At 44.2% G+C, this 24,664-nt stretch overlaps 1 protein-coding gene and 1 pseudogene across 1 annotated transcript in view; both read left to right on the top strand.

The window, feature by feature from the left end:
- Nucleotides 1-24,664, top strand: part of HBP1 (HMG-box transcription factor 1) — a 30,796-nt gene that overhangs the window by 2,409 nt on the left and 3,723 nt on the right. The window contains exons 2-9 of the mRNA XM_041002475.1: nt 8,209-8,392; nt 10,447-10,675; nt 13,658-13,799; nt 14,722-14,833; nt 14,934-15,046; nt 16,864-17,020; nt 17,599-17,743; nt 23,211-23,528. Coding sequence (XP_040858409.1) covers nt 8,209-8,392; nt 10,447-10,675; nt 13,658-13,799; nt 14,722-14,833; nt 14,934-15,046; nt 16,864-17,020; nt 17,599-17,743; nt 23,211-23,528 — 1,400 coding nt within the window. The remainder of the gene's footprint in view (nt 1-8,208; nt 8,393-10,446; nt 10,676-13,657; nt 13,800-14,721; nt 14,834-14,933; nt 15,047-16,863; nt 17,021-17,598; nt 17,744-23,210; nt 23,529-24,664) is intronic.
- LOC121170984 lies at nt 18,634-19,535 on the top strand (annotated as a pseudogene).

The raw sequence follows: 24,664 nt of genomic DNA, 5'->3' as shown, positions 1-24,664 counted from the left end.
AGGAAACACTGTACTGTAACCTTGATTATCAGCTGCCTCATATCACACTCCTGTATATTTTGGTGTGATTTTGGTGTTTTATGTAATTTAACTGTAGTTGTCTAAAGAGAAAGTACAAAAAACATCGCCTCCTTTTTAAAAAAGTCACTGATGGTAGTTTAGAAAAGCTTTTTCAGAAGTAGTTACAAGTAATGGGAAGTGGTTAGAATTACAACCAAGTTTGGGAAAACAGATTTCATAATGTGAATTTTTTAGATGACTTCAACCTTGGCTCAGATCTGTGTGGGATTGACGGCTGGTTGAGTAGTTTGTGGATGGCTGCTTGTGGTGCTGTGGGCTCCGTGTTCTCTCCATCAGCATTCCCACTGTCGAATGGGCGTGCAGTTAGTAAGGAGTGACCTCGGCTGCTTTGGCTGTAGGAAATTGCACTAAGCAGTTATGGAGGCTTGTCTTAACTTGCAATTATGTCATTTCATTTTCAGTATCTCAGTTCCTCCTGTCAGAAACAGGGATGTGTTGCATGTTGCCCTGCATCCCCCTTCTTCTGCAGTAATTGGCCGGTGTTCTGTGGGCTTGGTGTAGGTGTTTCCACTCAGAGTTAGGCAGTCCCGCAGGTGGTGGGAGGTAAGTTGGGCCTGGGAGCGCCAGGCCCAGCTGTAGGAGATTTCTGGATAAGCAGAGGTAGGGCCTTCTCACCCACACCCGAACAAACAGTGAGCGAACACCACTGCTGGAGAATTTGACTCTGCTTTTTGGAAATCACTGATTCAGTGAAGAGATGACACGTGCAAAATTGCATAAAAGGAAAGCTTTGTTGACTAGCGTGAGTGAACAATAGGATTAGCTCTGCCAAGAAATATTTGAAAGAGGATCTTGTTTATGCAAGTGAGTCTGTGGTTGGTGTAATGTATAGGAGGTGCTTATTTCTAAGTTAGGACTGCTTCCTGTATTAGAAGAAGCCTTCCTTTCCCCCCCAAAAATAGTTTGACAGAGGAAAGAGGCACAGACACTCTGTGTGTGTGTGTGTGTGTCTGTGTGTGGTTTCCAGTTGCATTTGTTGCTCACACTAGCACTGAGAGCTCAGTAGAGGTGTGTGTATGGGGGTGAGCCTCCTGCCCCAGGTCCAGTGCCCAGCAGGAGGGACGCCGCTGTGGCTGCCAGTTCAGGCCCTGTGCCGTACCCAGCAGCTCAACTGCAGCAAAACCTCAGCCACCTGAAGACCAAACTCCTGCTGGGCCTCATCAGCAAGGGACACAGAGCACTCCACCCCAACCAGTTCTTTGGGTCCTTTTGTTACTGTGAGAGCTCTGTACTCCTTCCAGTTCATCGCAGGAGGGTCCTGAGAAGACAGACTGCCCGGGAGGGAGGGGACCAGAGTGGCCAGTTGTTAGTGTGCTGTAAATAGTGAATGCTGGACGCTGTGGGACCTGCCACTGGGAAGTCAGCTGGGAAGAATGAGGAAGCCAGAGAGCCCTGCTGGGGGGGGGGGCGAGGAAAAGACAGACTGCACTGCTTCGGTGGGCCTGAGAGCAGTGCCGTTTAGACACAGCACAGCGCTGGGAAGCCCAGTCTCACGGGAAAGGTGAAAGGGTGGGATGGTTTAAGTTTGTGGGGGAGGGGCCGTGTCCTGGCACTTGGCTGGGCAGCTGCTCCTGCCTCTTGGCCAGCTGCCAGCTGGGTCCTGTGGGAAGGTAGGAGATGGCCCTTACACCTGGCCCTGCCAGCTCTGTTGGGAGACTGGGATGCAGTGTCCGGCTTCTCGCTTGAGCCTGGCTCAGTCAGATCTATTGTGGCTATCTGGGGAGTTGACCAGCAAGTGGAAGACCATTTCTTCTCTGTTTTCTTGTCATTCCCGCTGTCATTCTGCCTTCCAAATAAATCATTTAAAAAAAATGCAACACATTGATTTATGAAATTCAACAGCTACGTGTGAAACAGTAAATTTTTGTTAGGATTTAAGCAATCAAAATTGGTCAGAATGTGTCCTGTTTACTGAAGATATTTTTCTTATTTGAAAGCTAGAGGGAGAGGGTTTCATCCACTGGTTCACTCCCCAGACGGCCCCCTGCGCCAGAGCTGAGCTGGGTGGAGGCCAGGAAGCTGGAACGAACTCTGGGGCTTCCAACGTTGGTGGCAGGGGGCCAGGCACTTGGGCTGTCATCTTTGCTTTTCTGGGGACATTAGCACATTAGGGGGGATCAGAAGTGGAGCAACCAAGACTGGAACTTGTGTCCATACAATTTGCTGGCTCTGCAGGTGCAGGCCTCCCCAGTATAGACCTCTACAAGACTTTTATGGGGAGAGTTAAAATCTGTCTGAGCTGTTTGTTATGTAGAATGACTAGTTCTCCTAGGAGTTACTAAACAGGGAATGTAGGCTTCCATTTACGTTTTTTCTGAGAGCTCTGCACAGTGCTTTGGAGGCAGTTGGCTTGCTTACACAGAACCTGGGACTGTGAGTCCTTCTGTTGTTCAATAGATTCTCCCCTTAAATACATGAGAGGTGATTCTACATATTTATATTATGCTTTATATTATGCTTCATTGTGATTTTGTGTAAACCAGAATGAGTAAGGTATAGTTCTGATCATGGTAGACCTCTGTAGTCTCCCATTGTCCAATCGTTGTTAACATAATTCTAACTAGTTGTTGAATTTTCCTAGCAACTTGTGAGATCAGTTTTATTTCAATTTTACAAAAAAGTCACCGATATTGTAAGTAACCCCTCAGAGCATGAAGCTGATGCGCAGCACATAGAGACTGCACACTGTGGGCCGCCTGACTGCAGGGCCCTTTCTGTCTGCCGAAACAGAAATGTTCCTGTCCTCAGATTGCGGGTTGTGGTCCTAGGTTAGTTTTCTATGCATCCTTTCCACCTGTGGGATCATGACCCTGTGACAAAAGGCCTTTCGGCTCATGCCAGGGTTTACATTTCTCTAATTTGATCTGGTACCTAACCAGCTGTGAACTTCTCCCATTGGGAGACCTTGTTGTTGTTAAAAGTAATCACCTGTAGCCGAGCATTCTTCTGTAAGAACTGTGATCAATTTTTAAAAATTGTTTATTGGAAAAGCAGATTTAGAGAGGGGAGGGAAGAGGTGTCTTCACTGCTTCACTGGCTCCCTCCTCCGATGGCTGTAGTGGCCAGGACTAGACCTGGCTGAAACCAGGAGCCAGAAGCTTCTGGGTCTCCCACATGGGTGCAGGGGCCCAAGGACTTCTGCTACTTTCCCAGGTATGTTAGCAGGGGAGCTGGATTGGAACTGGAGGAGCCAGGATTTGAACTGATACAGTAGGTGGCAGTTTTACCCACTGAACTGTAGCATTGGCCTTGATATTTATCCATTACAGTGAAGCTTCGTTGAGATTCATGGTTTATTGTTCACTGTTGCATTCTGACATTGCAGAATGTCAGAATGGTGCCTTATATGAAGTAGGTACTAAAAATTAATACTTTTTAAAGAGATATATTTGTTTTTATTGGAAAGTCAGATATAAGGAGGAGGAAAGGAGAGACAGGAGGATCTTCCGTCCAATGGTGCACTCTCCAAGTGGATGCAACAGCTGGTACTGAGCCAATCTGAAGCCAGGAGCTCCTCCAGGTCTCCACGTGGGTGCCAGGGTCCCAAAGCTTTGGGCTATCCTCGACTGCTTTCCCAGGCCACAAGCAGGGAGCTGGATGGGAAGTGGAGCTGCCGGGATTAGAACCAGTGCCCGTATGAGATCCTGGCGTGTGCAAGGTGAGGACTTCAGCTGGTAGGCTACTACACCAGGTGCTCTACATGTATTTTTTTTGTTAAAAGGGAAATGGGTATGGTTATTGTGGCATAGCAGGTTAAACTGAGGCATCCTACATTGCAGCGCCGGTTCTACTCCTTGCTGCTTTGCTTGTGACCCAGCATCCTGCTCAGGTATCCTGGGAGCAGCAGGTGATGGCTCAAATGCTGGAGCCTGCTGCTCAGGTGGGACTTTTCTGGTAGAATGGGATTCTGCTTGTAGCCTGGCCCAGCGCTGGCTGTTGTGGGCATTTGGAAAATGAAGCAGCAGGTGGAGTAGCCCTCTGTTGCTCTTTCAATTAGATGAATTAAACATTAACAACAACAGTAAAGGAATCTGGCAACCTGTTTTAGCCCTGTGATTCCCAACCACTCTGCAGCTCGGGTTCCTCAGCAAATAGGGATTTGCATTATGGTGCCAAGGGTTGGGCGGCCCCCTGCCATGTGGTTTCATGCTTAGTCCTGCGTGCTGCCCTTGCGATGCTGTGCCCTTCCCAGGCTCCTGGCCCGGCGGCGGGTGTAGCCTTTAGAGGGTGAATGAAGCAGCAAACGACACAGCTCTCTGCCTTGACCTCTCTGTTACTATGACTTAAGATCATTTTCTTAGAATGGCCTTGTACTACACTTGTCACAAAAATGAAATTGTTTTCACATTTTCTTAGAATTTGGGATGTGTCTGTAATCAAAGAGATACTTATCTTTTGGACAAGCAGTTAACTTCAAAAATGAGTTATGGGAAATTTACCTCATGTCAGGCTTACATGGTTACCCAGAAGAGATCCAGATTCTCAGAGAACTGCTCACAACTGAATTTTGGTATGGATATGTGCAGTTAACATCTTCCCCTACTTTGGCTTTCGGGCAGTGCTGAAATTGCTTGATATGAATGATGACAGCAGGATTTCCTGCTGCAAACTTCATTGAAATATACTGCTGGGGACCGGCGCGATGGCGCAGTGGTTAAGGTCCTCGCCTTGCATGCGTGGGATCCCATATGGGCGCCGGTTCTGATCTCGGCAGCCCTGCTTCCCATCCAGCTCCCTGCCTGTGGCCCTGGGAAAGCTGTCAGGATGGCCCAAGGCTTTGGGACCCTGGACTCATGTGGGGACCCGGAAGAGGCTCCTGGCTTTGGATTGGCTCAGCTCCAGCCGTTGCGGCCACCTGGGGAGTGAATCATCAGACGGAAGATCTTCCTCTCTGTCTCTCCTCTCTGTATATCCACCTTTCCAATAAAAATAAAATAAATCTTAAAAAAAATATATACATACTGCTGATCAAGAAAGTCCTGTATCTCAGCCTAAGCTGGTCAAAACTGCAGTGAAAAGGTGATGGTACTTAATGTTGAGGTCAGGGCTTCCTAAGCTACGATACAATGATAAACTCGTGTCAGATTTTTTCTACAGAGGCTTTTTTTCAGACTCTTGATTATGAAATGCTTTCTTGACTATAAAATAGACAGTTACTGCAAAAATGAAAAAAATTTAATATTGCAGTAATTACTTCTGATTCACCATCCAGATTTAGAAACTCTGTTATGTGTGTGTTATAACCCAGTAATCCAGTCTCCTTTTAAAAGTGTTTTACCTATTTATTTTTTAAGAATTTTTTTTTTTGAAAAGGCAGGGTTACAGAGAAGGAGAGACAAATTTACCACCTGCTGGTTCTCTAGTGGCTGGAGCTGGGTCTGTCTGAAGCCAGGAGCTTCTTTCAGGTTTCCTGAATGGGTGCCTGGAGAATTGGACCATCTGTTGCTGCTTTCCTAGATGTGTTAGCAGGGAGCTGGTTTGGAAGTGGAGGAGCTGAGACTGGAACTGGTGCCCATACAGGATGTTGGTTCTACAGGCAGAGGCTTAACCTGCTTCATGGTGTCAACCCCCAAATGTGTTTTATTTTCATCTATTTGAAAGGTTATTGCAAGGTCAGGGGAGCCAGGGGTGATGTGCTATTTTCTGATCGACTTCTCAAATACTTGCAACAGCCAGGCCTGGGCCAAGCCAAAGCCAGGAGTTCTGAACTCCATCTGGGTTTCTGTGTAGGTAGCAAGGACCCAAGTGGTTGTGTCGTGCTCTGCAGCCTTCTCAGGACACACAGGGAAGAAGCTGGACCGGAAGTGGGGGCAGGACTCCCTCCCAGGTGGTCCAAGCAGTAGCTTAGTGTGCTATGCCACAGTGTCTAACACAGGTGCCCACACACTCGTTTTATATAACTTCATATGTATAGTTGCTCACTTTTTTTTAAACTTTTTCCATTTTTTTATTATATTTTTGACAGTCTTTACATAGTTAGGGTAAAAAGGTTCAGGGGCTACAGGAAAGTGGGTAAGACTATTATTTCCATTATTTCCTTCATATATCTGAGGTAAAGGGGGATATTGAGGGAGAAGCCCCACCCAGTCTCCCACCCACCCCAGGTCCCGGATGTGGGGCATGCTCTGGGATTCTTGCTCAAGTGGTTTTGATAGTTCAACAATTAATCTCCTTATTATTGTTAACACATGGAACCCAACTGGATATTGCCTTATTTCTAATACTCTTTGGGATGTCTTCTACTTAACGTGTTTCGGAAGTGGTCCTTGTTCTGTGCTTTGCTGTAGAACCTTACATGATGTCAGCTATCAGATCTGTTAGGGCACTGGGTAAGATGTAAGGAAAATATGGGTTTTCATTCCAGCTAAGTCACAAACTTAGTCACTGAACTGAGTGACTGAGCTACTCACTGAACATTTTCATGTTTAAAATACGTCTCGGTGCCAGTGTTGTGGTATAGCATGTAAAGCTTCCACTTGCAACGCTGACATCCCATATGGGTGCTGATTCGTGTCCCCAATGCCCCACTTCTGATCCAGCTCCCTGCTAAAGGCCAGGGAAAGGCAATGGAAGGTAGCACAGTGTTTGGCCCCTCCCACCTGGCTTCTTCCTGGCCCAGGCATGGCTGTTGGCCACCATCTGGGGGGTGATTTAGGGTGTGTGTGTGTGTGTTTTCTTCCCTCTCTGTAATTCTGACTTTCAAATAAATACAACTTAAACACTAGAGTTTAAAATATGGATAGTGGTAGAGTGTGTTAAGGGGATGTTATTGAAGGTAGCTGACAGATCAGATGGCTGTTTCTCCAGCATGTCCTCCCTGGGAAATGGGACATCATCCAGCATGTGCCCATGATAGTCCCAAGTGGTTACTTTGGACAAATCATACTTTATCTGCCTAAAAGATGTTTTAGGTGTTGAAAAAAAAAGAACACTTCTCCAGAGTATTAGAGTGTGCTGAGTAGTCTGCGTATACTGCTGGACAAGTCTGCTGTGGTCTGATAACGGTGCACGCAGCGGCTGGAGGCAGCGTGGTTAGAACTGCATATCTGTTTGTCATGTGTCAGCGTCAGCCATTTTCCTCAGCCCCCACTTTCTCCCTGGGTGGTCAGCATAAGGGTGGCAGAGGGGCACTTTTAGTTTCATTGGTGGTTCTGATCAACCCCTGTGGCATACAGAATCACACATACTCTTTTTTTTTTAAAGATTTATTTATTTTTATTACAAAGTCAGATATACAGAGAGGAGGAGAGATAGAGAGGAAGATCTTCCATCCATGCGATGATTCGCTCCCCAAGTGAGCACAACGGCTGATGCTGCACCGATCTAAAGCTGGGAACCAGGAACCTATTCCAGGTCTCCCACATGGGTCCAGGGTCCCAAAGCCTTGGGCCGTCCTCGACTGCCTTCCCAGGCCACAAGCAGGGAGCTGGATGGGAAGTGGAGCTGCCAGGATTAGAACTGGCGCCCATATGGGATCCAGGCACGTTCAAGGCGAGGATCTTAACTGCCGCTGGGCCACACCACTGGGCCCCACACATACTCTTTAATAAATGATGATCAGGAAAAAAAATGGTGTTCAGGTTTACTTCTAGAATATACTGCTTTATATGAATTGGGCTACAGCTGGTCACCTCTTTAGCCTGTGTCACAATGTTGACTCCTTACAACTTCTTAAGAGAATCTAATTTTCTTTCCAGTGTGTTGAAGTTGGTGAAAGGAAAAGTCTTCAGTAAATATCAGGGTATTTTTCTGTTAGTTTTAAATTTGAGGAAAGTTTGCTTTCTTTTAAATAACATATAAATGAAAAAAATGTTAGTCTCTATTTGCAAACTGAGAGGAAAACGAGCAACCTAAAGTGATAAAGTACGTGCAGTCTGCTTTAGTCCTTAGAAGAATTGTAAGACTTGAAGGTAGCAGCCCATTGCTGCCTGGGTACTGTCACTGCTGAGATGCTGTAGGCCACCCTGTTAGGGTGTCATGGTCACCTGGCCTTCCGGGGGTGAGGGCCGCAGAAGGCCCTGCATGGTGGAGCTAACACAGCGATGCGGCGTCTCGGATTGGGTATACCTGCGTGTCTCTCCAGTCTGCATGACTTGACGCTTTTTCTTACGTTGTTTTTGTTTTAAGTCGGAGCACCATAACATGGTGTGGGAAGTGAAGACAAATCAGATGCCTAATGCAGTACAGAAACTCCTGCTGGTAATGGACAAGAGAGCTTCAGGAATGAATGACTCACTGGAGTTGCTGCAGTGTAATGAGAATTTGCCATCCTCGCCTGGATATAACTCCTGTGATGAGCACATGGAGCTTGGTAAACAAAATGTCACTTAGGAATCTCACTCAAATGCAGATTACTTTTAAAATTGACTCAGCTTCTCCACCTACCTTGACTGCTTATATAAGAATGTGATGTTTTTTTATCTTGGAAACTTTCAATATTCTCCTGTTACTGCTTGTGAAATGGTAGTTAAAATCAGCATGAGCTTGGGCTGTTGAGAGTTTCCGTAGACTTATTTACAAACCATGAAACTCAGCTGCTTTGCTTCATGTGTAAAGATCAAACTGAACACCTTAGGAAAACAGCCACGAGGCAAAAGGTAACTGTTGGCATCTCCACCTACTGAGTGCGATGGGAGGCGGGTCGGAGCTCTTCAGGGCCAGTTGGTGCGATGCGCCAGCCACCAGCCTCTGGAAATCCGAGGATCTGACCTCCGTGGCTGCCACTCCAAAGGTGACCTGAGGAGTCGGAGATTGTTGGAACTGTATGGCTTTGAGGTTTGTGTTCTGGAGTAAGTAGCTAAGGAGTGGCCACCTTGCTGCCCAGTTTTTCAGCTTCAGGTTGTTTCCATTTAATGTGTAGGTCTTCCTTAATGTTCAGGAAAACCCTGAGGGAAGAGAGGACTGTTTGTTTTTCGGTGATGAATTGGAGGTGGTTGGTGATGTGCCGCAGTAGCATCTGGGAACTGGGAGACCTTGCAGGTGTCAGGGCGGAAGCCCCTTCCAGGGATTTGCTGGGTCAGTGTCCGTTCACTGGTGCTGAGCGTTGAGCAGGGAACCACATTCTACTCAAGTAGTGGTTTCTGTACTGTCTTGTTTTGGGTTTCAAGAGGAAAGGTGACCCCAGGAAATAAAAGCTAATTCCCTTCTACCCAAGATTTTGGTTAAAAAGTAACTTACTTATTGAACTTGAAAGACAGAAATGAACCCTACACAGTAAATAAAGAAGTGATGGTCAGTAGAAGCGTGTCATGTTGACAGGGAAGACAGACAGCTGTAACAGTGTGGGCAGAGCAGGGTGGAATTGTCTTAAACTTGGTGACATTTTAGAATTCCTGGAGTGCTCCATAAAAGAACAGCTTCTAGTCAGTCCTGTAAATGGTTATTTTGAGTCAGTATTTTTTCATATATTTCAGTTTAAGTAGGTTGTTTGAAGTTTTGCCTGGTCAAATTCATGGAAAAGTAAAATTGAAAGATCTTGGTATTGGTACAAACTTTTTCTCAAAAGCATAGTTTTTTCATTGTACACATTGTTCATGAATTTGTTGAGGATTTCTGGTATGCACTTGTGGTAACTCGGGAATCTGGAGTCATTTCCTGACTGTTCTGGCCAGTGTCTGTAGTACCTGCGCTCAGGCCTGTAGAGAGGGCCTGCTGGCTTCTAAGGTCTCTTCAGATTCTGGCTTTTCTCTTAAGGATTCAGTGTTTTTTAATTCATTGTCTCTTGTAGCATTCACAGGCTGTGTGTGTGATGTGGTGGTGTTTAGTAGTGTTTTTTGATTGCCTTTCTTGAGCTAAAAGTTTATCATTTACTTAATAGGAAACAATAAATATTACTGAATTCAGAATTCCATAGTTGAAAGAAATCCTTTCAATACAGAATTGTAGTGTCTTCTGATTTCTTTTCTTCGTAAATTGGTTTCCATTTTTGCGGTGATCTATATAACAAGTTAGAAAGTTTTGTAATTAATGACTGAGCAAATGTACACTTTTATGTGTAGTTTACTGTCGTCTTTGTAACATTTTAGTGTACGATATCTCAGTGGCATGTGGCTCCCTGGTGGTGAGAGTCCTGAAGCAGAGGCCGAGAGTTAGAGAGCCCCTCCTGGGCGTTGTTTTCAGGTTGTTAGAGCAGTGGGAAGTAGGCAGTAAAGTCATTCCTCCATCAGCCTCTGTTTGACCCTCATGTGCATAAGGTGTCATTTTAAAAATCTGCTTCATTCAGGAAAACATTTTTGAGTTGTAATTTTGAACTTACTTTGCTCAAAGTGTTAGCTAAATTTGAAGATTTCTCTGCTGATTCCCCTGTAACATTACTCCTGGTACTCTTGATTTCTTTTTCACAACTTTGAATGTGGTTATTTGCAGATGACCTTCCTGAACTTCAGGCTGTTCAGAGTGATCCTGCCCCATCGTCCATATATCAGCTAAGTTCTGACGTTTCCCATCAAGAATATCCAAGACCATCTTGGAACCAGAATACCTCAGGTGTATCGGAAAATACGTACCGTGAAAATGAGGTGGACTGGCTAACAGAACTAGCAAATATTGCCACCAGTCCACAGAGTCCACTGATGCAGTGCTCATTTTACAACAGGTGGGAGCACTGAGGGTGTTTGCTTGAAGCTTTGAATGTGGGGTGGGCATTTGGCTCAGTGGGTAAGTTGCCACTTGGGATGCTGGCATACTGTGTGCCAGGGTACCGGGCTGGCAGCTTCCTGCTGCTGCACCCTAGGAGGCAGCATGTGGGTGAAGGCTCGGGTGCTTAGGTTCTTGAACGTGGGAAACCTCAGTGGAGTTCTGGCTCCTGGTGAGAGCCTGGCCCAGCCCTGACTTGCCTGCATTCAGAAAGTGAACTGGAAGAGGGGAGATCTCAGTGTCTCTGCCTTTGTTTGGATAAAATGAAAATGAATGAATAAAAATTTTAAAAACTTTCAAAAATCTTGAATTTTTCAGTTTGAAAAGTGCAGATGCTATTTACCATGTAAGAAATTTGGATTAACTTAAAGTCATTAGAATTCAGTTTATTTTTGTTGTTTTTAAAATATATCTTACTTGTTTATTTGGAAGACAGAATTACAGGCAAAGAGAGTGACTCAGAGGTCTTCCGTCCTCTTGGTCACTCTAGGCACTGCAGGGCCAGGGCTGGGCCCAGGGGAGCCAGCCAGCAGCCCAGAGCTGGAGCCAAATGCTCAGGCCATCTTCCGCTGGTTTTCCTGGGAAGGGGCAGAGCGGGCATGAGTGGGCATCTATGAGGGTTGCTGGCCTTGTAGGCAGCACCTGACCGCTAGCCCGAGCTCCTTACGGTTATTTCGCCAATATCATGAGTTTATAATTGTAGAATTACATAAAGAATAAAATCGATTATTTGAAAGTCTTGAAAATATGAATTAGACCCAAAAAAAAATACTGTCTGTTTTTAGAAATAATTAGCTTAAAGAACCATATAACAGGGCCCCATGCAGTAGCCTAGTGGCTAAAGTCCTCACCCTGCACATACCGGGATCCCATATGGGCACTGGTTCTAATCCTGGCAGCCTCGCTTCCCATCCAGCTCCCTGCTTGTGGCCTGGGAAAGCAGTCAATTACAGCACAAAACCCAGAGACTCTGCATCCACGTGGGAGACCTGGAGGAAGCTCCTGGCTTCAGATTTTCTCAGCTCTGACTGTTGTGGCCACCTGGGGGGTGAATCAGCAGATGGAAGATCTTCTCTGTCTCTCCTTCCAGTAAAATATACCTTTCCAATAAAAATAGATAAACATTTTTAAAAGATTTATTTATTTTTATTGGGAAGGCAGATATACAGAGAGGAGGAAAGACTGAGAGGAAGATCTTCCGACCAATGATTCACTCCCCAAGTGAGTGCAACCGCCAGTGCTGCGCCGATCGGAAGCCAGGATCCTCTTCCAAGTCTCCCATGCCAGTGCAGGGTCCCAAGGCTTGGGCCATCCTCGACTGCTTTCCCAGGCCACAAGCAGGGAGGTGGTTGGGGCAGCCAGGACATGAACCAGTGTATATGGGATCCCAGGGCATGCAAGGCAAGGACTTTACTCATTAGGCTGCTGCGCCGGGCCCAGTAATAGGTTTTGGTTGGAGCAAATTCAGTTGAGTTAGCTTCAGTTTATTTATCTGTAAATTTCCATATATAAATTTCCACAGGGAACAAAACATGCCTTTCAGAGTATTATCTCCTGGTGATTCTTGTTTTCAGGGTAATTAATAATAGAATGCTAAAAATGCTTTTTTTGTTGTTGTTAGAAAAACAAACCCTGAGTTAAGCCATTGGGTCTACTTCTCATTCTTTCACAACAGTCATGAGAAATAATAAAGTCATGGAAAATGAGTAAACCCTCAGAGTAAAGTCACTACAAAACCCTAAGCTGGGGTAATCTCCCTGAGGATGACTGTTGTCTGCGTTGTCCGTGCTGCCCTCTGCTGACTTGCCAGCCTTCGGATGCCATCTGCTCGCTGCTGCAGCTTCTCATGCAGTGCCAGCCCTGTGAACCTGCGAGCCCTTGATGTCTGCCGCATGGTTGTTGGGACCAAGGGCTGCTCTGCTGCCCAGATGCAGGGATGAGGAGACTTACTATTAGTGTCTAGACAGGCTGTAGCATGGTGATTTTCATAGAATAGTTAGTCCACCGGCATTTTAAGAACACTTACTTTTAAGTTAGACTTTTAGAAGAATGGATGAAAACTGTTAGTCATGAGTTAGAGATGAAATTAGGATTTTTAGAGGTCTGCCTTTGCTTATTTCATATAGTTCTAAATGTGTAATAAAAAATTGTTTAGAGAGAAACATTCAGCATCTATGTTTTAAAACAGAATTGAATAGAGAGTATGTCAAAATATATGGAAATCTGAGGGATTTCTTATTTAAGGAGTAATATTAGAAACAGCAGAGTTTTATCATTCCTCATTCCAAAATAATTACTCTGAAGATAAAATGAAAACTATCTTGATGGGAATGAAATAAAAATTGAAGGAGGAAATAAAGATTTTCAGAAAATAAAGGAAGGCCTGGGAAAAGTGTTTTTTTCTAAGAAAAAATTTTTGGTACCAACTATATCAACTAGCTAAGTTAGATATAGTAACTTTTTAACAGATTTGCATCAGAAAACAAGGAATAGTATTCACTTACATGGAGGGCAAACAGACTGCTTTCTGCTCTAGTAAGTTGAAGCATTGTGGCTGCCCAGTGCCATGTGATTGGTCGGCAGAGGTCAGGGCTGGTCATCGTAAGCACTGGGACTCTATTCATGCTGACGCTGAGTGCATCCAGCTAGAGGAAGGAAGTGGATAGGGACTTCAGTGTGAGGGTATCATCCTTAAATGAAAACAGTCACGTGTATATGGTGCTATAAAGGGAATGGGGTAATAACTAATGAAGCAGGACTGGTAATTGAACATACGTTGTCCGAGCTGATGTGTGAGGGTGGTTTGGGTAAGAAACGTGCTGCAAGTCAAGTCTTGTCTACTGCTGTTTGGCGGTGGTGTTCAAGATGGATGACGGTGACTGTGAAGTACACGTCTCTGTTGAAGCACCTGTGCTTAATAATTAAAACTGCTTTATTTTAGATCATCTCCTGTACACATCATAGCTACTAGCAAAAGTTTACATTCCTATGCACGCCCTCCACCTGTGTCGACATCTTCCAAGAGCGAGCCAGCCTTCCCTCACCACCACTGGAAGGACGAAGCACCAGTCAGACATGAAAGGGTGAGCTTACACCTCCATGAAGCTGCACAAAACCTCTCCTCATCCAGGGAATCTCTCTGAAACACATAGGTGGAAATAGTATGCTTCGTTCTTGCAGCGGTCAGGATTGCAGTTTGTAAACAGCCCGCTAACTACTAGGACAGTTGGTAACAAGAGGAAATGCACATTTAAAACTGCTAAAACATTGTTTTGTTTATTAAAAAGATTTTACTTGAAAGAGTTACAGAGAGAGATAGCTGGGCCAGTTTGAAGCTAGGACTCAGGAGCCTCTTCTTGGTCTCCAGTGTGGATGCAGGGCCCCAAGGCCTTGGGCCATCCTTTGCTACTTTCCCAGGTCATTAGCAGGGAGCTAGATTGGAAATGGAGCAGCTGGGACAAGAAATTTCACCCACTGGTAAGCCAGTGCTGCATGAGGAGGATTAGAATGCTGTGCCACTGCGCTGGCCCTAACTTTAAGTGTTTAAAGGTATATTGTCCCCTAAGTTTAAAATAGTTATTAACTAAGAAAAGGTTAAACTTTAGGCTTGGGATAAAATCTTAAGGTATTAAGAAATTTAAATAAGTTCTTGGGCCCAGCATGATTGCGTAGCAGTTAAGATCCTCGCCTTGAACACACTGGGATCCCATATGGGTGCTGGTTCTAGTCCTGGCTGCTCCACTTCCCATCCAGCTCTCTGCTTGTGGCCTGGGAAAGCAATCGAGGACGGCACAAGCTTTGGGACCCTGCACCTACGTGGGAGACTTGGAGGAGGCTCCTGGCTTCGGATTGGCTCAGCTGCAACCATTGCAGCCGCTTGGGGAGTGAACCATCAGATGGAAGATCTTCCTCTCTGTGTCTCCTCTCTGTATATATGCCTTTCCAATAAAAATAAGTCTTTAAAAAAAAAAAAAGAAAGAAAAAAGTTCTTCATTTTCTCCATAGGCAAACAGTGAGTCAGAATCTGGCATTTTCTGCATGTCCTCCCTGTCAGATGATGACGACTTGGGATGGTGCAATTCTTGGCCTTCAACTGTTTGGCACTGTTTCTTGAAAGGTAAAACAAAACAAAAAGTTTTTGAGTGGTGGGGATGAACTGTTTTTGTCTGTAGTATACTAGTCATATATCTAATCATTGTTTTCTTCTTAAACTTTAGGCACACGTCTGTGCTTTCATAAGGGAAGCAATAAGGAATGGCAGGATGTTGAAGATTTTGCTAGAACTGAAGGTTGTGAAAATGAGGATGACCTCCAGATGAGCACTCACAAGGTTGATTGAACACTTTGAGAAATCTCTGGAAATGAGGCCTAAGCTTCATTGTGAATCTGCAAGAATGTTGTCTGCCCTGCTCCCTGTTGCTGTGATGGCACGTCTCAGGCCAGCCTTTAGGAGCGCGCGTTGGTTCTCTAAGGCAGAGGGGCAGTGTCCGAGGCTTAGCCTCTTATGCTCTCTTGGATAGGAGAAACGGCCTGTTCTATAGCACTGTTTTGTGTCTTAGACATCTTATGTTGGCAAACATTGAACTGGCATTAAGATAAACCAGTCAAAGTGCTGTTTTAGGTAATTGACAGTAAAGTGAAAAAGTCCCATGTGCATGACTGCCATTCCACGGTGGTGTTACTTTTAAAATGATCCTGTCAGGCACAGGCAGTTGAAGCAAAAGCAGTAGTAAGCGACCTTAGGACTGAAACCTTTTACTTGGAAATCTTCAGGTCTTCATTTCCACCGTAAGCAGGATTGGCAAGTAAAGTGTACTTGCTTGCAAATCCTTTTCTATATTACTGTCCCAATTCTCTTGAAAGAAACAGACTTGGCATGGCTTTCTTCACTCCCTGTTCCCGCCCTCACTCTGTTCACAGTAGTAAGACTTTGGCCTGGAATGTGCAGCTAACAGTATCCCAAAGGTTACTGGCTTGATTCTAATTTCTAGGACTTGAGACTTGCAGTACTAGACACAGTGTTCTTAATATCATCTTTCCTTGATTTTGGTGTGGCAGTGACCTTAGCCATGTTCCTTTTAACATTGTTTGTCCAAGATAGTGCATGGAAGCTGCAGTTGGGCAGCTCGTCACTCTTCACCCTTTCTTTCTGCTGATGACATCAGCATTGCCTCCATTTCCTCATCTAGAGAAAAGCATATTGAACCTGGAGTCGGGAAGCCTGGATGCTTTCTCCCTCTCTAGGGTACTCCCTGCATGATTGGCCTTGGGCAGGCAGGGCAGGTTGCTAACTCCATTAAACGCTGGCTTCCAGTTCTACAGTGAGATCTGATTAGGTGTAAGGTCTCAGAGCTCCAAGAATCTGAAGATTCTACAGACCTCTTCTGTATCTGTAGCCTTCAGCTGCACGCTTCTGTCTGCACATGCGACGTGTGTATGAATGTTAGCTCTTTAAACTCGGTGCTGACTTCCTGATGCTTCTGGGCTTACTTCTCTCCCAGTATTCTTTTAGCGTCTTTGTCGATATCCTGATTCTAAATCATGAAGCTGTCTTTTAGTATTCCCCTTCTTTCCTTCATATTCAGTTGAAGATTTTTAACCTTCCTCTCCTTCATTACTTTGTTCGTGCACCAATTGGTTGTTCTAGCTAACTGTTGGTCTGTGTGTCTCTGAGTAAGAATCATGTCTTGTGTGTTTACATCTTACAATCTAGCATGTACTGAATGCTCCGTAAATATTCACAGTCTCTCTTTAGCCTTATTTTCCCCAACTTGAACTCACCTTGTGTTTTTAGCAAATACTCCGCATTCCCCAAGGAAGCTGTTCGTTACCGTTGCTCCTGCTACAAGTTCTTGTTCCACCTTTCTACATTTTGTTCTTTTAGATCCTGGTTCAAATGGAATTGAAAGCCATTACTGATCTGTCTTTTGGAACGAACGTCTTCCTTTATTCGGTTTCATCAGCCTTAAGTGCTTATTCCCTTCTCTCTCACACACACGTCATTTATGTCTGTATCTGCACTACTGGTTTTGAGGCTCTTTAGGCATGCGTCCGCTTTTTGTTGTTTTTCCCTTTTCCACAAAGTCTTAACATGTGATGGGAATTTCACTGTGTGTTGAGTCATTTACTCTGTGCGTGTGTTTTCAGGGCTATGGTTCTGATGGTCTAAAGTTGTTATCACATGAAGAAAGTGTGTCATTTGGTGAATCTGTACTGAAGTTGACTTTTGATCCTGGTACAGTAGAAGATGGCTTACTTACCGTAGAGTGTAAACTGGACCACCCTTTCTATGTTAAAAATAAAGGTAGGGCTTCGATTGAGTTTGTAGTAACTTAAAAGCAAGCTTCTTCTATATGTGATTCTGTTTCCTGGTTTTGATGATTGAGGGGGAAATTTTTTGAAGGGAAATTTTCAAACTAAATAAGGAATGCTCATAATCTCTAATTCTGCATCACTCCTGTAGCATGTTGCAGTAAATTTTTGGTTACTTTGGGGAATGCTGTATTCTGCTAATCCCATTTTGATTAAGAGTTTACAAGATTTTGTAAGTCTGGATCACTTTTCAAAGTTTTATTAGAATGGAATAACACCGTGTTAACGTAATTCATGGTAATTATAATTTATCACTATCTTGTAGGAAGTACTGCTAGAGATACACATATTAATAAAATGTGGGATTACACTAGTTTGGAGGGCTTTTAATGTTGAAAGGGATACTTAGCTAGTACTTTTATCGCAGACACACGATCTGTGTCAGGAATTTGAATTTTAAATAATTGTAACTTTTCAATTAAGATGCAGAAATAATGATAGGTCTGTTATAAAATAATTTGGGTGTTTTCTTCGCTCCTCATCCTTTGTGTAACTGTTGTTTCACTTTAGGTTGGTCATCATTTTACCCAAGCTTGACTGTGGTGCAGCATGGCATTCCATGTTGTGAAGTCCACATTGGCGACGTCTGTCTACCTCCTGGACACCCCGATGCCATTAATTTTGATGATTCAGGGGTTTTTGATACATTTAAAAGGTATAGTAGATTACTATATTTTCCTATTTAAAGTGTACTCTTTAGAAATTGATAATTTAAAAAAACTACTTAGAATATTGACATGAAATGAACAATTAAGGAGAATTAAACAAGAATCAATGAGAAGTTTTGCATAGAGTAGTTCTATGGAGAGTTAATTTATAGATTAGATTAGAATGAGTATCATTGTGTGCTCAAGAAACTGCTGGGTCAGCTTTGGTAGTTACATTTGAAGTTGTTAAGTAACTGTAAGCCTGTTAGTCTCTGTTGTTATTTGCAAATAGTTAATTCTGTTTAGCACTCATTTTGATCACGGACATTGGTGGTTTTTAAAATGGCAAAGAGGATAAAAATTTGACATTTGAAGGTTTAGAGAGGTAAGCAGTTTTTCTTGAGTCCATCTTGCTAGTAAAGAAAACACACACACGTCCTGACTCTAAATTACTTGACCAGCATCCCAATTTATATGGAATTTTCTTGGTTTCAGCACTCAGAAGTCCAGTTTTCCTGTAAAAGCCTCAGTCTGACATATCAGGACAGTTATTCACCCTGCTCCCAGAAGGTGCTGCACAAAGTCTTTACTTAGATTTCAAGAGTTGTTTCTTTTTTTTTTTTCCAAGATTTATTTATTTTTATTGGAAAGGCAGATATAAGGAGAAGAGGAGAGAGAGAGGAAGATATTCCTTCTGTTGATTTATTCCTGCCGATCCGAGCCAGGAACTTCCTCCAGGTCTCCCACACGGGTGCAGGGTCCCAAAGTTTTGGACCGTCCTCGCCTGCTTTCCCAGGCCACAAGCAGGGAGCTGGATGGGAAGTGGAGCTGCTGGGATTAGAACTGGCACCTATATGAGATCCTGGCATGTTCAAGGCTAGGACTTTAGCCACTAGGCCACGCCACCAGGCCCGAGAGTTGTTTCTTTTAAAGATGATGATCCAATATAAGGATGTGAAGGCTTTTATTGCATTCAGTTTAACAAGGTAATGATATGTATTGCCAAAGATAAGTGAGACTGTTACTTAAAAAGTGGCTGTCATCCTCTTTGCCACATCTACTGTGAGAATGAAGACCATTCTCAGCAATCAGACTGTCGACATTCCTGCAAATGCGGACAGTCTGAAGGGGCGCATGGGGACTGTGAAGGGGCCTAGGAACCCTGCGAAGGGACTGCAGTCACATCAGTGTGGAACTCAGCCTCCTGGGAAAGAAGAGGAGGCTTCAAGCTGACAAATGGTGGGGCAATTGCAAGGATCTGGCCACTGTTCGCACCATCTGTAGTCACGTTCAGAACATGATCAGGGAGTTAGTCTGGGCTTCAGTACAGGATGAGCTCGGTGTTCGCTCACTTCCCCGTCAACATGGTAACTCAGGAAAAGGGTCTCTGGTGGAAATCCGGAACTTCCTGGGTGAAAAGTACATCCAAACGCTTGGGATGAGGCCAGGTGCTGCTTGTCCAGTGTCTCAAGCCCAGAAATATGAATTAGTCCTGGAAGGAAGTGATATCGAGCTTGTTTCAAATTGAGCTGCTTTGATTCAGCAGGCAACCACAGTTAAAAATAAGGATATAACGAAATTTTTGGATGGTATCTATGTCTCTGAAAAAGGAACAGTTCAGCAGACTGATGAGTAAGTTGCCCAGCTGTTGAAGTAAGGATCCTGGATTGTGTCATTTTATTAATGCAATAAAAGATCTGTTGATTTAATGCTTAAAAAAAAAGCGGCTGTCATAGGGCCTGCAGCAGCAGCATCAATATCCACAGTGTTGGAATCGAAATGCTATTTCATTGAATTCTTCACTTTCCTTGAAAACTGTGGAAAAATAAGAATTTTAAATACGGACCCGGTGGGGTGGCCTAATGGCTAAAGTCCTTGCCTTGAATGCCCCGGGATCCCATATGAGCGCCAGTTCTAATCCCAGCAGCTCCACTTCCCATCCAGTTCCCTGTTTGTGGCCTGGGAAAGCAGGCGAGGACGGTCCAAAACTTTGGGACCCTGCACCTGTATGGGAGTCCTGGAGGAAGAGGTTCCTGGATCCTGGCTTTGGATCGGCATAGCATCGGCCGTTGCACTCACTTGGGGAGTAAATCATCAGGTGGAAGATCTTCTTCTCTGTCTCTCCTCTTCTCTGTATATCTGACTTTGCAATAAATAAATAAATCTTTAAAACAAAAAAATTTAAATACCCCTTGAATGGAAATGCTGGTAAGCTGTATGTTTTTGGTGAGGGTGTAACCTGATAGAAAGTTTTGGTTACAGAATATATTTGTTCTCGGAATTGACTATCTCCTGATTGGATCATTCTCCATTCATCAATTTTTAGTTACAGATTCTTTTTTTTTTTTTTTTTTAAAGATCTGTTCAGTTTTATTGGAGTTTCTTCTTTTAGAGAAAGAAATAGTAACAGAGCATCTGCTGAAATGGTCAGAGCTGAGCTGATCTGAAACCAGGAGCCAAGAGCTTCTGCTGGGTCTCTCACGCGGGTGCAGGGTCCCAAGGCCTTGGGCCATCCACGACTGCTTTCCCAGGCCACAGGCAGGGAGCTGGATGGGAAGTGGAGCAGCCGGGACACAAACAGGCACACATAAGGATCTTGGCACGTGCAGGGGAAGGATTAGCCAGTTGGCCCATCAAGCCAGGCCCCGAAACTGAGATTGGTATTTTAAGTTATTCAAAATAGATCTCTTATTAAATGCTTAGGATTTTTTTTTTCTAAGCAAAGATTGTAAGTAAAAAAATAAACCTAGGGCCCGGCGCGGTGGCGCAAGTGGTTAAAGGTCCTCGCCTAGCACGCCCGGGATCCCATATGGGCGCCGGTTCTAATCCCGGCAGCCCCGCTTCCCTTCCAGCTCCCTGCCTGTGGCCTGGGAAAGCAGTCGAGGACGGCCCAAAGCTTTGGGACCCTGCACCCGCGTGGGAGACCCGGAAGAGGCTCCTGGCTTCGGATCGGCATAGTATCGGCCCGTTGCGGCTCACTTGGGGAGTGAAACATCGGACGGAAGATCTTCCTCTCTGTCTCTCGTCTCTCCTCTCTGTATATCCGCCTTTCCAATGAAAAAATAATAAAAATAAATCTTTAAAAAAAAAAAAAAATAAATAAACCTAGAGAAGGAAAGATTGTAGTAATGGAAAAATTGCATTCAGTCAGGGCTTTTGGGATCAGGGCAGAAGTCCAGCTAGTGAAAAGTTATGGTTTCTGGTAAGGATTAATTGACACGTCCCATTAAGACATCCCTCATGGCCACATGGCCATTGCTCTTCCAATAGAGGAAGAGCAAAAGGGAAAAAAATGTTACCGTGTTAGGGTAGAAAATTGAGTAGGGTAAAATATGAATAGATTCATTTCTGTCACTTTTGAAAGTGACATTACATTACTCTTGATTTACTTTTTTTCTTATAAGAACATAAGATTTTAAATTCCTGTAAGTAATTTCAAAAAAGAGAGAAAAAAAAATTTGGAAGGAGATTTGCTTCATCTTATGAAGGTGTGTATCAGCATTTCCATTTCTGTTAGACTCCAGAGAAGGAAATTCTTATGGATAAGAACAAGGTGATATGTAAATTAAGTTGTGGCTGTGTTGGTGTCCCGTGCTTAATAACTGCATTGAAATGTTTATCAGTTGAAAGGATTGCAACAGTGTAAGCATTACATACAACCTGTGTTTATGTTATGCCGGGGGCTCCCGGAGGCCATGGCCAGAGTCTGTGATTGACATTTATAAGGAACATTTACACACAGTTGTGTTTATTGCCACGATTGTGGCAAAGTATATAAACTAACATCGGGAAGCCAGCTTTGTGAGAGTCCTCCCAGTGAGGCACAGAAGACATGCTGAGCTCTTGCGTAGCGAGCTGTGTCCCTGTGATTTGATCTGTCTTGCCACTAGAGGGTAGAATTTGCAAATTTTAGTGATTAGTGAACCTTCTATTTTTTGGTATTTTAAATTAAATATTTTCCTTTAGTAAAGATTAGTTTGTTACCTATCTTTTACAGTTCTTAATGTCCTGTTTTTCTGAATAAGTGGAAGGAACTTAAGGTATTTTGAAAATTGCAGTCCTAGCAAGCAAAAATTATTTCTCATGTAACATTGATTATTCTGTGCTCACTAGATATTTAGAATCAAGGTACATTTCATGTAATACTTTCAAGAAAAAAAAGACATTGTTGGTCTGATTGGTATGAAGTCATGGTAGAAGTCATTTTTACTGGATACGGTGAATGGTGTGCGAATACCTCGTTCTTCCGGCTCTGTCTTCCTAATGTCTCCTACACTACCTTCGGGCACATGCTCTTCCTGGAGCTCAGACCAGTCCCTGCTGACACATGCGCAGAGCTGGGCAGGGGCTAGTCCTGCTAGAGCTGGGTTCAGATGTGAAGCTGAAGAAATAACACAATATATACAGTTGGAACCAAAACAGATTTATGCTAATTGAAAGCAATTATTTGAGAAGCAGGAAGAGCACTTGTGGTTCTCTTCTGAAAGACCTGCATCGGCTGGGTGTGGTGGCCTGGGCTGCAGCTAGAGCAAGGAGCCCAGGCTTATTGATGACTGAGCCCAGATTGGCTCGCCTAGGATGTAGGTATTTTGGCTGCCTGAGAAAACACTCTGGTCTGATGTCTATCTGGGCTGTGGTTTACATTCACTCTTAATTGTCACGTTTTATTTAGTGTGAGTGTTCCTTGGTTATTGTGAGTTCAGCTCAGGGCAGGGTGCAGTGCCATGGTTTGGGTGAGAAAACCTAGGGTTTTGAGAGTGCACAAATCCAGGCATCTGCTGAAGGCAGCAGTGCGGCTGTCACTGACGCTGCCTTTGGTAGTCTGTTGAGATCAAGGACGCGGTAGTGGTACCCCTCCAAGCTGGCATGTGGGGAGCTACAAAGTTTATATCCATGCCTGTGTAAACAAGATGGTATTTCCTGGTATAAAGGTGTGGTGTTATTGTGAACTTCTGAGTAAGTAGGCAGTGTTACAGCACACAATGGTCTTTTGTGTGTTTTCACTTCCCTTAGTGACACTTGTCACCTTTGACTGTCTTCGTCTAATTCCTTGTCTTCAGTATGATTTCCCCCTGAGGCCTGACACTCCAGTTAAATTGTCTGTCTGGGTTCCTATGACCCAGGGAACAGGAATGTTAGCGTGTCAGCAAATGACAAGTGAGCAGGCCGTGTCAGATTTGGAGTGTGCTGTGAACAGTGTGTTGATTGTGCAGGGGGACGGGGGATGGCATGTTTTTTCTTTTGAGGTACACTTTTGTATTTGTAGTTTATTTTATATAAAATTTCATTTGATAAGCAACTTAATGGCGAAAGCTGAAGTAACGTTAGCGTTTTTTTTCTGTGTGTGTGTGTATATATATATACATATATACATATATAATACAGGGGGAAATGCACTCTTTTTCTAAGCCCGTGCTGTGGAGAGTCTGAGTTGAGCTCACGCCGTGCTGACTGTCTGCTTGCTTGTGTTTGCAGCTATGACTTCACGCCCCTGGACTCCTCTGCAGTGTACGTGCTGAGCAGCATGGCCCGCCAGCGCCGTGCGTCCCTCTCTTGCGGAGGACCCGCTGGCCCAGATTTGGCGGCATCTGGACTGAGTAAGAGCTGTGGCTCGCCAGGATCCTCACAGCTCTCTTCCAGTTCTTTGTATGCTAAAGCTGTCAAAAATCACAGCTCAGGGACTGTGAGCACCACTTCTCCTAACAAGTGCAAAAGACCAATGAATGCCTTCATGCTTTTTGCCAAAAAATACAGAGTTGAATATACTCAGATGTACCCAGGGAAAGATAACAGGTAAAAAAAATAGTAGTCATTTAAATTGTAGTGACTGATACTTCAGTGCAATTCAGGGTACCTTTATTAACAAGCCTATTTCCTTACAGTTAGCAAGGAGCATGAGCCAGGCGGCTCTCTGGATTTAGACTTCTGGGTAACTGGCTCTGGACTGTAAATCTCATTTTAGCTTTTAGGTGTTTTTGACTGTGTCAGGTTATGCTGGTTCCTCAAATACCAACCCAAGCGCCCGGGCTGTCTTCTGCTTTCCCAGGCACATTCGCAGGGGCCTGGATAGAAAGTGGAGTGTCTGCAACTTGAATCAGTGCTCATATGGGATGCTTGGCTGGCTATGCCACAACGCTGGCTTCAATTGTCATTGTTTTCCTTAAGTTCGAATATGTTGTATAATATCACCTTCACAGATATTTCATATTCTTCAGTTGGAGGACAGAGGGTTTGTGTGTTGTTTACTTGTACCTCTAGGACTATAAAAGTTGGTTTTTCATTGTGAAAGATGCCAGACAGTTTTCTGATTAGCTTTATTGACTTAAAAAGACAGGTACCCCCCATGTTTTTGTTTTAGCTAGCAGAGCGTCTGCTGAGCTGCGCAGCACTGTGGGATGACTTACACGGGAGGCTCCGAAGCCATGGAGAGTGCAGATTACAAACACTGCTCGGGGATTTCAGGGGTTTTTTTGCACTTACATAAACATTTTAATTATATTTCTCCACATTTTCTGAACAACCGCATGCACGTTGTATAGTAATTCTGGGACCTTCTTTGTGTGACTGGCATAAAATGAGTGGTTTCTGGCACCGTGTGAGACTGAGTACTGTAGGGTTAGCGGGGCCGTGGTAAGTAGCAATATGGTGTATCTGTCAATCTGACTTCTTACCCTTATCCGGTTTCCTCAAGCGGTAAGCTTCCCAAGGTACTCAGGTTCTTTGTGGGAGGTAAGTAGTAAGGTGTGTATCGTTAATGCCTTTTGGGGGGGGCGGGGGGTTGTACAATTTATTCATTTTTATTGAAAAGGTAGATTTTCAGAAAGAAGCAGCACAGAGAAAGATCTTCCATACTGGTTCACTCCTCAAATGGCTGTAATGACTGGAGCTGAGCTGATCCAAAGCCAGGAGTCTGGAGCTTCTTCTGGGTC

Source organism: Ochotona curzoniae, unplaced genomic scaffold (assembly GCF_017591425.1).
Source record: "Ochotona curzoniae isolate NIBS_2020 unplaced genomic scaffold, NIBS_Ocur_1.0 scaffold_2476, whole genome shotgun sequence".
NCBI classification, from domain to species: Eukaryota; Metazoa; Chordata; class Mammalia; order Lagomorpha; family Ochotonidae; genus Ochotona; species Ochotona curzoniae.
Note: the sequence above shows the minus strand (reverse complement) of the source record. Positions and strands in the feature narration are given on the sequence as shown.